The 15,306-nt window shown below is 45.1% G+C and overlaps 1 protein-coding gene across 4 annotated transcripts in view; it reads right to left on the bottom strand.

Annotated features, from left to right (window-relative positions):
- NSRP1 (nuclear speckle splicing regulatory protein 1) overlaps window positions 1-15,306 on the bottom strand; it is a 69,004-nt gene that overhangs the window by 9,478 nt on the left and 44,220 nt on the right. For all 4 annotated transcript variants that reach the window (XM_029611212.1, XM_029611215.1, XM_029611211.1 and 1 more), the window contains one exon: window positions 12,651-12,707. In XM_029611212.1, coding sequence (XP_029467072.1) covers window positions 12,651-12,707 — 57 coding nt within the window. The remainder of the gene's footprint in view (window positions 1-12,650; window positions 12,708-15,306) is intronic.

The following is a 15,306-nucleotide window of genomic DNA, read 5'->3' as shown; positions in this document are numbered from 1 at the left end:
CATTATGAGATGACAGCGGGCAGCTTTGCACCTTCCCTTTAAAATCTCTCTGCCGCAGCAAGGTATCCACAGAATTTACAGCTGCTCTTAGTGGGGGTGAAATCTAAGAACAGAAGATGTGCCATGCTGGGTCAGATCAAGGTCACCATCCTGTTTCAAGCAGTGGCTAATCCCAGGTCATTGGAACAGATCCATTTTTTGTTTCACCCAGGGATAATACCAAATAATACAAAATTCCGCTGCTCGTTGTACTCACCAGCATACCAATTCATAATCATATTACCCCCATGCTAGTAGTAAGTAGCACATTTAAAACAAATTGGAGAAAAACTTTTTCATCAACACACAATTGAGCACTGGAATTCATTGCCAGAGGATGTGGTTAGTGCAGTTAGTGTAGCTGGGTTTAAAAAAAGGTTTGGAGAAGTTATTGGAGAAGTTCATTAACTGCTATTAATAAAGTCGACTTATGGATTAGCCACTGCTATTCCTGGCATCAGTAGCATGGGATCTACTTAGTGTTTGGGTACTTGCCAGGTACTTGTAACCTGGATTGGCCACTGTTGGAGACAGGATGCTGGGCTTGATGGACCCTTGGTCTGACCCAGTATGGCAACTTCTTAAGTTCATATATTCTCATATAAAGGATTTACACTGGTTATTGATATCATGGGCATAAAATATAAAACTTCAGTCATTATTCACAGCCTCCTTCATCATGTCTTATTTCCCTGTTCACTTCTACCCTTCTGATACACAGCCCAGCATGCATTCTCTGTTCCTAGAATCAATTCCTGCTGGACATTCCCTCTCCTGGAGTCACTAGACTTGCTATGATATGCGAATGATCCTTTTCCATATTTGGACCCAGCCTCTGGAACTCCCTACCATTATATCTCTGGCTCACAAAAGACACTAAACAATTCAGGAAATTTCAGACTCACCTTTTTACAGAGATATTCCAATAGCCCAATAGTATGAACTCCTTGTCTTTTTGTACTAATTGTATTTTCTGTAATTTTAGTCATTTTATTGTTAAATGTTATATTTTTATTTTGCTGCTGTGTATGTTTCCTTGTTATTGGAAGGGTGGGTAAGAAATGTTATTAACTAAATAAGCAGTGGCTTTCCCCAAGTCCACCTGGCTCATTATGGCTTACGGACTTCTCCCTCCAGGAATTGTCCAAATCTCTTTTAAACCTGCTATCCTCATTGCCTTGCCCACATCATCCAGCAACAAATTCCATAGCCTAACTGTTCACTGAGTGAAAACATACTCTCTCAAATTTGTTGTAATCAATTTCAATGGATAATTACATTTCATGGGTGAGGTACAACAAAGTACCGTAATGCCAAAGCATACTTAAATTAGGATGAAAACGCACAACCTAAAGGAATGTAAGATGAAATAAGATACATAATTCAAAAACAGATGGCCACAAATACAATTTTGTGATAACGCCACAGAATCAACCAAAGTACAAACAGCTTTCAATCAACTGACATCCATATTTATGTAGATGCCTTTCTCCCAAATAATCCAACGTCAGTTGGGCCTGATCAGGGAACAGCTTCCATACAGAAGGACCTGCACAACTTCACACTCGATGTTTAGCGTGGGCCAACTGCAGCATTTTCATGCTCTCGAAACAGGAATGCCTGAGGAGACCATGAACTACATTGAGGTTTACCCTTAACTAACTCAGCTTTCAAATATTTAGGGCCAGAATCACCTAACACCCTAAAAAAACAAGACTAGTAACTTTAAATTGGAGACAAGATGGGCCAGGACGCTAGTGAAGCCTTTCCAACGCTGGTGATATATGAATCCTAAACTGGGAGAGCTTCTGGGCTAACTGGAAGGATTTCACTTTTTTTGGGTAAAGTAATTAATTGTGTGTTACAGTGATCCAGTCAACTCGTTATACAGGCATGGACCACGTTAGTTAGATCAGCCCTGTCCAAAAAAGGATGTAGCAGCTTAAACAGCAAACTGATCAAATGTAAGGCAGCAGGGTAGGGTCTCCATTGATCACAATCCCAAGGCTTCATACCTGTTTTGGACAGGGAGTATTGAGCGGTTGGGAAAGGAACACTTAACCCCTATCATCAACCCGCCTACCTACTTTAAGATCTTCAGTTTTGACTATAACTAACTTTAAAAGTTTACATCTGAATACAAGAGATATTCTCTATAGCTCCATCCTGATGACCCTCTCTCAAGGTAACGCGTCACTGGAAATCCTTATCCAAGACCTCTGCATCAATTTCCCCAAAGAGCCAACAAAATGCTGAATAAAGTAAGGGAGATTTCTTCACAGAAAGGGTGGTGGAAGAGGTGGTGACGACAAGAACGGTCAGGGGATAAAGAGAGAGGATGGAAATGAAAATAAAGGGTAACCTGTAGTCACTTTAGGTGTAAATATATATAAAGTTTACAGTTTTGTGTTGTCCATTTTTTTTTTTTTTTTTTTTACTGTTATCAAGTTCTGGCCTATCTTTTTGTATTAACGTCAGGTGTAAAATTTCTGCATGGGGGTAAACTGCACAGAGCAGCAGTTACTACCCTTAATGGAAAGCAAGGGGGTGGGGGGGGGGTGGGGGTGGGAGAGAGGAGTAACCCGCATAGGACAGCAGTAACAATCCTAAACAACTTGCTTGATGGACCAAGCGGGTCTTCAACTGCTGCCATATTCTATGTTCTTATTACAGAGCCTCACAAATTACAAGCCGAGATCTGGGTACAAATGCTGCCATTAGGCTCCATGTGCCCCAAAGAAACTGAAGGTCCGCCAATAAAGGCTTACTGTCAATACCTGCTGTACACTCCGCACACTTGTACCAAGTCAGAGAGAGCTGGGCCGCTCGTGGGGCCTAAACTATGGCGCGCACTACCGATGAATGTGAGACTACAAACTGATTTTAAGAAGTTCAAACAGGATTTAAAAACCTGGCTGTTCGAAAAGGCATATACGACTGGAAAATGAGGTAGCGTTTCCTTTAACTGTCAATCTCTTTTAACTCTAGTAATTATTTATTTCTTTTATCTTTTTTTTTTATTCTTTATTCTTTTATCTTTAGTGATTGTTTATTCTTATTACTATGGTTATTTTAAATGCCAACTGTTTATTAACATTGTGTGTTTTACAATTTGTAAACCATTGTGATGGCTCGTCTTGACGATGGAATAGAAAATTTGATAAATAAATACATTAAATAAAAGTTAACCATACTTCAGGCCTACAGGAAAAAAATCCTCCTGGTCTCACGAGGGGCACAAGATCCTCATTTTCCAAGATTACTTCACCATAGTTTCCCCCCCCCAAAAAAAAGGGCGCTCTCATCGCTCTATGCAGAACTTTATAATCGCCAGCTGAAATGTAATTTACAATATCCAGCGAGACTGCGTGGGGAGCATAATGGAGCACCTGTGCTGTGCCCAATGAGCTACCATCCCCCCTCCGACGAACCAGGTAAGGGCCTTCCAAGGTCAGGCGCCCCCTCCTGTCTTTACCAAGGCCCTCATCAGGCTGGGAAGAACCGGGCTTAGTAAAATCTGACGACGGTAATTCTCCCTGAGCCTCTAAGCAGCGCTGGCACAAGTTAGAGGGAACGCCAGGCTGAGATGCCCGAATATGACGGGCAGCACAGAGGGAAAGGTGCTTGGGTTTCTTAGCTATAGGCGCCATCAGTCTGTCAGTACACTTAACAGGCGACTGAAATGTGTGCATCCAGCTGAATTCACGCTGCAAAATGGGAGCGTCCCAAATGTAGGCTTCCCAAACGTAGGTATCCAAAACCTAGGCGCACAACCGAGGCTCAAATTGTGCACACAGGTAAGGGTGCGCCTAACACAGACGCTGCTACAACCTGGACATCCAAGCAGGCGACCGACTAAGCGTCCAAAAACAGGATGCACAACCTGGATGCACTACCACGAACCGACGGTCCTGAAGAGGGCAGTCTAACGCGCAGGAAAAGGCACGCAAAAAATGCCGCCGTGGCCCACCAAGTGGCGCACAGAGAAAGGCCTAAGAGCAAGGCCTAGTCTGCTCAACCTGCCAAGCTGCCCACGTCCCTTAACCTCCCTTGGGGGCGGGAACAAATGTCAGAACGGTGTGCCAAATATGGAGACCAGAGGAAGGAGGAAGCCCTACAAAAAAAAAAGAACCTCCTTCTGTCTCTCTTTTTTTTTAAATTTTTTACCTGAGCTCAGTCCGTCCTGACTGACCACAGAGATGGTCTCCAACTGTGGGGGGGAGGGGGGGGGGGAGAGGGCATATACTGTCACTACCGCAATTGGCTGCCTGCACCCGCTGCCTTTCAGCTGTTTTAACAGCTAAGTCCACGTCGGCTGACAAAACCAGCTACCGGACCAAGACACTCATCTGAAGAACCACGGAAATCACCTCAGGAATTCTCAACTGGGGGAGGGACCATTTGGTATCACCGCAGGAGTGCAGGGCAAATTAAATTTCCTTCTTTCTTTCTCCTTCTAAAACTTGAAGCAATCCCCAGTATGGAGATGCACGTCCACCATCTGCTGGAGACGGAGAATACTGGCAGGCTGATGTCACTGCAGGAGTACATATACTGTGATGTCAGCTTTGCTCCGTCTCCATCTGCTGGTAGAAGTACATAACCCACTGGTTCTGGATTCATCTGTCTAGATGCTAAGAAATATGAAAAATAGAAGAGCTGGCTCCAGACCCAATCCTTTCCCTGCTAAACCCGAGCCAGTAAGACTGACAGCAAAGTTGGTAGTGTACAATACCAGCATTGCTGCCAGAACAACACTAGGCATGGCCAGCAGTGTAGTAAGACTGTACTTCTTCCATCCTGGAGGCTTGAGGGGGCCCCAGAGCCAGCATCTAACTTTCATATTAGAGTGGGGAGCTGCCTCAGACCACTACAGCCTGCAACTTGGTTTTAATTATTTTGGGGTCTGACGGGGAAAACAGGTCCAAGGCAGATATTTTGAGAATTATTTTGGGGAGTAGGGGGGTGGTGGGTTTGGGCCTGCTTGGCTACTGGTTTTTTTTGTAATTTACTTAACTGGCTATATTTGAACATAGCTGGTTAGGTTTAATGTTATCTGGGTAACCTGCTCTGGACCACGACCAGACTTCCCCGGTCAGCACTAAATATTTAAGCCCTGCCTCCAGAACACCTTGTTTTATCTAGTCAGCGGAGCAGGGGTTGATATTTAAAACCGTAGGTTTGTCCAGCTAAGCCTCAAACCCTTTGAATATGGGCCTCGCTATTCTTCTACATTATTTCACAGACTTAAAAAAAGTTGATTGTGCACTATATTTAGCAGCTAACATGTATTAGTAACCTACTGGGAAAAATAAATCCAAAGCTCTTCTAGGCTAAACAAAGGAACCATTGTGATGTCAGAGAGAACATTTGTGTCATCGTCTGACCTAACCAATGGTAAGGGAAAGTCAGTTGCCGATACTGACATCACAATGTAGCTGCTTCCTAACAAATCCAATCTGTGCCAGGTGAGTGGAACACCGCCAACTGAATTTAAACATTTGTTAAGTTTTGCTTCTGGACAACAATATACTGAAGCTGGCGTGAAATGAAGACAAAGCCGTCAGAACGAGAGCACATGGCTGGCAGCCAGCAAGTCAGCAGATCTGCCAAAAATCTTGGGTTAGCTCCAAGTCCTTAGGAGTAAAGGCTCATTCCTTTCAAGCTTTAACAGTGCTCCCAGGATTAGACTAGCAGTTCCCAACCTTCCTTGTGTCACGGCACGCCTGGCGCTAGATTCACTTTGTCATGGCACACCATCACCATCCACCCCCTTCCCCCCAATGGGCATCACCAATTTCCCTCTCTTACCGCCACATACAGGAAAAATGGTTCTTACCTGCTACTTTTCGTTCCCGTAGTGCCACAGATCAATCCAGACTCCTGGGGTTTTGCATCCCCTCCAGCAGATGGAGACAGAGAAAGTTTTACTGCCACTGCCTCTTAACATGAGGTGCCACCTACAGTCCCCTCAGTATTTCTCTGTCTCCAGCAGATGGTGGAGGTGCAAAGCCTGCAGTCTGAGACTGAGAATAATCCAAAAAATAAAAAAATAAAAGGTTTTTTTGAGATTGCCTCCCAGGGGGCTGTTAGGTCCTGGTGGGGCCGCCACCCCCCCCGGATTTGAGGCAGACAAGCAGGGAGTTGGGAACCCTTGGTTTGCTCAGTCCTTTGCCAGTGAGGCAGATAACTGGTGATCTAGTTCCCTAGCCCTGGAGAACAGACGGAGCCTGAGGCCATTCTTCGGTGAAGGGAAGTGGTTAATTATTTCTTCATTTCTGGTGCTGCTGAGCCTGTATTTAAAAAAAAAAAAAAAAAAAGTCTTTTCAGGGGCTCAGTCAGTGTGCTGTTGCAGTTGGGGCATTAAGTGTACTAGAACAAGGTTTTACTTTAAAATTTAATCACCCACTCAGAGACTTGTTCATAGTTTCCCCCATAAACTTACCAGGAAAAGAAGTTAGCAGTGTGGGAAACAGTCTGTCGTCTCTGGAGATTGGGAGCCATTGTTCCAGTTCCCTTATAGGAGCAGAGGACAGGCCGCTATGACATTTACTTCATAATCCACAAGAAAGAGGGCACGTTCCGTCCAATTCTGGATTTTAAAAGGGTGAACACGACTCTAAAAGTGCCCCATTTTCGAATGGAAACCCTGCATTCAGTAATTGCATCAGTCCACAAAGGAGAGTACCTGACATCTCTGGATTTGTCGAAGCATACTTGCACATAGGAATTCGGCCCGATCATCAAAGATATCTGAGATCCATGGTCCTCGGGGAGCATTTTCAGTTTTGTGCCCTACCCTTTGGTCTAGCAACAGCGCCCAGGATTTTCACCAAAGTGATGGTCATGGTAGCTGCGGCTCTCTGGAGAGATGGGGTCTTGGTTCACCCCTATCTGGACGACTGGCTGATTCGGGCAGAATCAGAGTTCCTTTGCTGGGAGGCAGTGGACTTAGTCCTCCGGCACCTGACATCGTTGGGTTGGAAAATTTATCTGTCCAAGAGTCATCTTTCTCCTTCCCAGATTTTAGAATTTCTGTGGGCGCATTTCGATACCAAACTGGGAAAGGTTTTTCTCCCGAAGAGAGGATTTCCAGATTACAAGCTCATGTTTGTGGATTGTTGAAGAAGCAGGTGCCCAAAGTTTGGGATTACTTGCAGATTCTCAGATCTATGGCTTCCACTTTAGAACTGGTCCCATGGGCATTTGCTCATATGCGGCCCCTACAGTCTGCTTTACTGTCCAATGAGACCCGTTGTCAGAAAAGTTTCACCTACCGCTTCCTCTTTCGGAGTTTGCCAGGTTCAGTCTTTCATGGTGGCTAGTTCCAGTCAAGTTGAGACAAGGTGTGGATCTGGAAGTCCCGGTCTGGATGATCATTACTGCCGATGCCAGTCTCTCCAGTTGGGGAGTGGTGTGCGAGGACCAGTACGTACAGGGGCAGTGGTGGATGGAGGAGGCCTCGTGGCCCATCAATCGCTTAGAGACGAGAGCAGTGCGTTTGGCCCTACAGGCGTTTCTGCCCCTTTTGAGGGGGAAGCCGGTGAGAGTCTTGTCGAACAATGCAACGACCATGGCTTACATCAACCGCCAGGGTGCAACAAAAAGTCGAGCAGTGACTCAGGAAGCCTGGAAATTAATCGGCTGGGCTGAGCAGCATCTAGCGCTGATAGCGGCTTCCCACATAGCGGGCACGGACAACATGCAAGCGGATTATCGGAGTTGACACAGCTGGACCCTGGAGAGTGGGAGCTGTCAGAGGAAGCAGTTCGCCTCATCAGTTGGAGATGGGGCAGACCGAACATAGATCTGATGGCAACTTTCTGCAATGCCAAGGCCCCGCGGTTCTTCAGTCGAAGGGAATGAGGAACAGAAGGGGTAGATGCCTTAGTTCTGCCCTGGCCAAAGAACGTTCTTCTGTATGTATTTCCGCCGTGGCCTCTAGTGGGCAAGGTTTTGCACCGCATAGAGATCCATCCAGGCGACGTGATTCTGGTAGCGCCGGAGTGGCCGAAGTGTCCTTGGTTTGCCAACCTGGCAGTGGACGATCCATTACGCCTAGCTCATCTGCCGCATCTTCTATATCAAGGCCCCATATTTTTAGATCAGAAGAATTGCTTTTGTCTAGCAGCTTGGCTTTTGAGTAGTAGCGATTAAGGAATAAACGTTTTTCTAAAGGAGTCATTGCTACTCTCTTACACTCTAGGAAGACTTTCACCTCCTTGGCTTATGGAGAATTTTCAAGGCCTGGTGTTCGGAGCAAGGGGTTGATCCTATGTGATTCTCAGTGGCACATATTTTGGCTTTTCTTTAGAATGGCCTGGTCAAGGGTTTGTCCTTCAGTTCCCTCAGGGTTCAGGTGGCGACTTTAGACTGTCTTTGAGGGAAGGTTTGAGGAGTGTCTCTAGCGGCTCATCCAGATGTGGTGCATTTTCTCCAGGGTGCAAAGCATTTGCGTCCTCCAGTTAGGAAACCTTGCCCTTCCTGGAGCCTTACGGTCATCCTTAAGAGTTTGTGTACGGCGCCATTTGAACCATTGAAGCGGGCTATTATGAAGGATCTCACTTTAAAGGTGGCTTTTTTTGGTGGTGATTTGTTCAGCGCGACAGATTTTGGAACTTCAGGCCTTGTCATGTAGAGATTTTCGGATACCAGGGTCTCCTTAAGGACGGATCCTTCCTTTCTGCCGAAGGTGGTATTGTCATTCCACTTGAATCAGTTGATGGAATTTCCGTCTTTCCCCAGTTTGGATCCTTCTATGCCTCAGGCCAAAGAGTTGCAATGTTTGGATGTGAAGCATGCATTGTTGTGGTATCTCGAGTTTACTAATAGCTTCTGTTTATCGGATCATCTTTTTGTGCTATGGAGTGGTACAAAAAAGGGTCATAATGCGTCAAAAGCCACAATTGCTCAGTGGTTGAAAGAGGCTATTAGTTCCACATACATCTGTCAGAGTTGCCCTGTCACGGAGGGGTTAAAAGCTCATTCTACCTATTCTCATGCGGCCTCCTGGGCAGAGCATCAGCAAGTTTCGCTCCAAGAAATCTGTAGGACAGTTACTTGGAAGTCTCTGCACACTTTCACCAGGCACCGCCATTTGGATGTCCAGAGGCCATGGCCTTTGGGGGACAGTGTGCTTCGAGCGGCACTCTTGAGGTCCCACCCCGTTTAGGGAAACTTTGGTACATCAGTCTGGACTGATCTGGGCGCGTATAGGGAAAGGAAAATTGGTTCTTATCTGCTAATTTTCATTCCTGTAGTGCCACAGATCAGTTCAGAGCCCCACCCACTGAAGGGTGGAAATCCATTGTGGAAATCAAAAAGCTTACTGAAATCACTGCCCCAACTTTTGCAAAAATCATAAACCACTCACTAGAAGAAGGGCACTTACCAGACACACTGAAAGGCGCAATCATCAAACCAATACTCAAGAAGAAAAACATGGATCCCCAAATACTAGCAAACTACAGACCAATATCAAACTTACCTCTAATGGCCAAATTAATCGAAAAAACAGTACAAAAACAGCTATCCGAACACTTAGACAATAACAACATCCTTTACCCATCTCAACACGGCTTCCGCAAACACTACAGCACTGAAACACTCCTACTTGCACTAACAGATAATATACTAAGAGGGTTCGATAGCGGAAAACAGTATATCCTGATACTGCTAGATCTATCAGCTGCTTTTGACACAGTGAACCACAGTATTCTAATTAAAAGGCTTGAAGAAATAGGACTACAAGACAAGACACTCACATGGTTCAGATCATATCTAAATAAAAGAACCTTTCAAGTTCAAATCAAAAACAAGCTATCCGATAAAATCGCCCTAAAAACTGGTGTCCCACAGGGGTCAGCACTATCTGCTACACTGTTTAATATATACCTACTGCCACTATGCCATCTCCTTGCAGGACTTGGAATCACACACTACATTTACGCCGATGACATTCAGCTAATTCTACCAATTGATGAAACTATTAAAAAAACAATAGGCTTGGCCCTAATGTATCTGGACATAATAAAGCAACTACTAAACCAAATGGAGCTGATAATCAACATTGACAAGACCGAATTCATACACTTAGAAAGGAAAAGCATGAATATTTCACAAACTCCAATATTTCTCAATAACACCCAAAAAATTGACTTAACTAAGAAAATTCGCAATCTCGGAGTAATTATTGACAATGAACTAAATCTCAAACAACACATAGCACTAAAGGTAAAGGAAGGATACGCAAAACTACTGACACTCAGAAAACTTAAACCATTACTATCCCTGCCAAACTTTCTCACTGTCCTTCAATCCCTGATATTTGCCAGCACAGACTACTGCAATGCTTTGCTATTTGGTCTACCCAACACTACACTAAGACCACTTCAGATTTTACAAAATGCTGCAGCCAGAATTCTCACTGGAAAAAGCAAAAGAGATCACATATCCGATACACTTGCCGCCCTACATTGGCTACCCATAGAACAAAGAATTCAATTCAAAGCACTGTGCCTAATACACAAACTCATCCACGATGAAAAAGCAGAGTGGCTAAACACTGCACTTAAAGTACACGTCCCACACAGAAATTTAAGGTCAGCAAACAGAGCACTCCTACCCATTCCATCTGTAAAAACAGCAAGACTTACCCAGGTGAGGGAACGTGCATTATCTCTAGCTGGTCCCACATTATGGAACTCCATGCCCCTTGACCTCAGACTTCAGAGCAATCATAAACTTTTCAAAACACAACTCAAAACATGGCTCTTCAAACAAGCCTTCAAGAAGGAGAGCGACACAGGCAATTAAAGAGAACAATTTAAGGTTAAGCGGCTCAAAGCACCCAGCGCCTTAATTCCAGCGCTCAATGGAATTAGTTTCAACTTATTTTTAACTGTAGTCAACCAGCAAGATGAATCTCTATTAACACCCAACCACATTCAATGTCTCTTGATATAAACTCTTATATGTTACCGAATTCTACTGGCACCACCCATGTTATTTATGAACTATATTTTACTTTGTTATAGGTGCCCATCTGTAAACCATTATGATGGTGAATTACTTAATGACGGTATATAAAAACTCTTAAATAAATAAATAAAAAAAAGTTTGGAGAGTCCACTCGACTTATTGTTATGATTATGCAGAAGAATGGCACAGGTTTTTTCTTAGTCCTACATGGGTTTTGGTGTGGGCACTGTTCTCTGTTTCAGTTTTCCACTTTCCACTGCTTGTTCAGGGGAGTGGTAGTTAGTTATTGTATTGGTATTCTATTTTTTTGGCTTGGGTACAGGTCAATATTGAGGGACTGCAGGTGGCACCTACAGGGAATCGCATCCAGTCAAAAAGAGGAATTAAGCGAGCAGCACTTCTTACCTGCTGCTGCCTCTGCCTCCTGAAGTCAGAACCGTGTAGGGCAATGCGGTCTCATGATATAGGCTGGCCCTACAAATCCTGACTTCAGAAGAGTAAACGGGAAAAAAATATATATTTATTTACCCCCAAGAGTGAGGGCTGGAGGCAGTCCTGATGTTTATTTTTGCCCCGGAGCAACAGGAGTCCGCAGGGCAGATGTTTGCTGCAACCCAAGGGAGGAAGGGAGCAATTTAATTCAGTGACCGGGAAAGTAAGGCCACGGCAGTCCCACAAGTAAAGCTGGAAAGAAGTGAGGAGCATTTCGGCTAGATTCCCACTATCGTGTGAGCTCTAGGTAGGGGAGAGGTTGTTAAAACTCATGGTGAACCCCGAAGTAATGTGCACAGTGGGAAAAGAATGGTGATAAAATGAAACCATCCCAGCAGCAGTGGCTGTGACCCTGCCTCCATCTTCTCTGCCAAAAGGTTTGCTCCACACCAGTTAGGAACCTCGGGATTAAATAACTGATCTGTCAAAAGCTTAAATAGATAATCTCCAGGGAAGAGCACTGTCCCTTCACAAACTTGCAGCTCAACATACAAGTGAAAATGAACAGGCGTCCACATTCTAAACCGCAATATTAAAAAAACAAACAAACAAACAAATAACACAACTCAATGTTCCCTCTCAGAGAGGGTGGGAGCTGTGTCGAACAGCCTTCCACAAAAATAGTATCTGAATTCAAGAAAGCAAAAGGATAACTACAGGGGGTATCTAAGAAAGTGATGAGAATTACAGTGCTAAATTAATTGGACGGATGGGCAAATTGGATGGGCCATGCAGTCTTTTCCTGCAGTCATGTTTCTATGTTTCTAACATTTGCTAACACTCCTGTGGTTTGAGAATGCCCACATAATTTGCTCCTGTTATATCTGCAGGTAGGGTTAGGTGGCGGAAACTACATATATATATTTTAATAATTAATGTACATGCATAATTTTCTGACCGCTCCTACTACCCCCACTCCAACAACCAAGTAATGCCCCAGAAATGCTTACCTTTATGGCACCTAAACATAGCCAGATTCAGCAGCTCTGTATGGTGCCAACTTTCAAACCCTTTGATCTCAACAACTAACTCTATTATCAACTGGTAACATCCCTTTAAAAATTGCACTCCAAAAGGTTCTGACTTTTCCTAAGCAATGGCAAAGATTTCTGTCTCCCACAGATGGCCAGGTAGCATACCTGCTTCATCACTCGCTTCTTTAGAGCTTCCTTCTGAAGGCTCTCACCAACGGACACCTGACAGAAAACACAAGCCAGTGGCAGAATCAGCAACAGTAGTCAGTGAACTGAGCAGAAAGCGCATTTTACAACCTGTGATTTGCATGCTAGGATTCCTTTCCAGTAAAACAAAATGAAAGTAAACTAAAACCAGATTTAGCAGAGGGCTATTTATTTATTTATTTAACACTTTTCTATACCGAGCATTCATGAACCGTATCATATCATGTCGGTTTACAAGGAACAAGGGGGTTTTAACTTAACAAACCATTTAAACAAGAGGCAAAATTACAGTCAACAGGGTAATATGAACTTGGGGGCTAGGTTAGCCGGAGATAAAGGACAGAAGAGTTAAACTTAACAAACAGAGGTTAGGTGCCTAGCTGACCATATAGCGAGGTCTGAGTAGATGGCATTTTGCATGGTTTTTGCTTCTATAATCAACCAGTTATTTCCCCTTCAAGATCTACTTTGATTTCAAGACTGTGGCTTCAGAAGGATTGGGGAAAAGGTACGAATTAACCATGGGCTGTGAGTAATGCCATCTCACACACTTTGGACAGGAAGCTCAATTCACCAGGGTGCCTCACCCTCTTATGGTTAAGAGACAACACCTGGCATGTTTTGGGCAGGATGAGTTCACTAGGATGCATCACTCATGTGGGGCAAGATGCGACAGCTGGCAACACTTTGGGCATGTTCAGTTCACCAGTTACATCACTAGATTGCCAACACTAATGGAGAAATTACTTACCTGATAATTTTGTTTTCCTTAGTGTAGACAGATGGACTCAGGACCAATGGGTATGGTGTACTCCTGATAGCAGTTGGGAGATGGAGTCAGATTTCATGCAGGAAGCTTAGCTCTTCAGTATTCTCCTCGAAAAGCAATCATGGATATATGTGTGTTTTAATAACTTGATTAACTTGGCTAACTTGATTAACTAGGACTGGTTAAACTGATTTCCAAATTGGAGACCGCCAGTACACTGAACCGAAAAACGCCGACACCTGGCAACTATGGGTGTCTTGAACTAGGAGTAATACCTGGCTTACCTGTGCTTGACTTGCTCTCGGGGATTGTCACCCGAGGTTTCCGGATTTTGGGGCAGCTGTGGGCGGGATGCTGAGTCCATCTGTCTACACTAAGGAAAACGAAATTATCAGGTAAGTAATTTCTCCATTTCCTAGCGTGTAGCAGATGGACTCAGGACCAATGGGATCTATAAAAGCTACTCCGGAACTGGGTGGGAGGCTGCCCGTGGCCCACTTAGTACTGCCCTTGCAAATGTTGTGTCCTCCCGGGCCTGGACATGCAGGCGGTAGAACCTTGAGAAGGTATGTTTTGAGGACCACGTCGTCACCCGACAAATCTCGGCGGGTGACAGCATCTTGGTTTCTGCCCAGGACACTGCCTGGACCCTTGTAGAATGGGCCTTGACTTGTAGAGGTGGGGGCTTCCCTGCCTCTACATAGGCTGCCTTGATTACTTCTTTGATCCAGCGGGCTATGGTTGCCCGCGAGGCCACTTCCCCTTGTTTCTTCCCGCTGTGAAGGACGAATAGGTGGTCCGTCTTTCGTACGAATTCCGATCTTTCCAGGTATCGGACTAGGAGTCTGCAGACGTTAAGATGGCGAAGAAGGCGTCAGTCTTCAGAGTCCTTATGTTCGTCTGGATATGGCAGCGGGATGGTTTGTTTTAGATGAAAATGAGAAACCACCTTCAGAAGGAAGGAGGGGACAGTGCGAAGCTGTATGGATCCCGGAGTGAATCTGAGGAACGGTTCCCGGCAGGATAGTGCTTGAAGCTCGGAGATGCGACGGGCTGAACATATTGCCACTAGGAATGCAGTCTTCAAGGTCAGGAGCCATAGTGACAGGCCATGTGCAGGTCTGAAGGAAGCTCCCACTAGAAAGTCTAGTTCTAGATTGAGATTCCAAAGGGGCACCGGCCACTTTAGTGGAGGTCGGATTTGCTTGACCCCCTCAGGAAGCGGAAACATCTGGATGGGATGATAGACTGATGCCGTCCACTTTGGCTCTGAAGCAGGCTAGCGCGGCCAACTAAACCTTGAGGGAGTTGAGAGACAACTGCTTCTTCAATCTGTCCTGCAGAAATTCCAGGATCATAAGGATTTTGACTGTCCGCAGAAGGATGTCGCGGTCCTCACATCAGGCTTCGAATATTCTCCATATTCGTATGCAAGTTAGAGACGTGGAAAACTTGCGTGCTCGGAGCAAGGTGTCAATCACTGCCTTAGAATATCCGCTCTTCTTCAGGCGAGTCCTCTCAATGGCCAGACCGTAAGAGAGAATCGAGTTGGGTCTTCGTGGAGGATTGGTTCTTGCCGGAAAAGGGACCTGTGTGGAGGTAGGCACAGAGGGTTCCCCGCAAGAAGTCTTCGCATGTCTGCATACCAAGGCCTTCTTGGCCAGTCCGGGGTCACTAGAAGTACTAAGCCCCTGTGGTGTTCTATCTTGCGGATGATCCCTCCCAGTACTGGCAATGGGGGAAAAGAGTACAGCGGGTCTTCCTGAGGCTAGGTCTGGACGAGGGCGTCAATTCCCTGGGATTGCGGTTCTCGTCTGCGGCTGAAGAACTTAGGAACTTGGGCTT

This window comes from Rhinatrema bivittatum, chromosome 8 (genome assembly GCF_901001135.1).
Source record: "Rhinatrema bivittatum chromosome 8, aRhiBiv1.1, whole genome shotgun sequence".
Lineage (NCBI taxonomy): Eukaryota > Metazoa > Chordata > Amphibia > Gymnophiona > Rhinatrematidae > Rhinatrema > Rhinatrema bivittatum.
The sequence above is the reverse complement of the archived record's forward strand: the minus strand, read 5'-3'. Positions and strand labels throughout refer to the sequence as shown.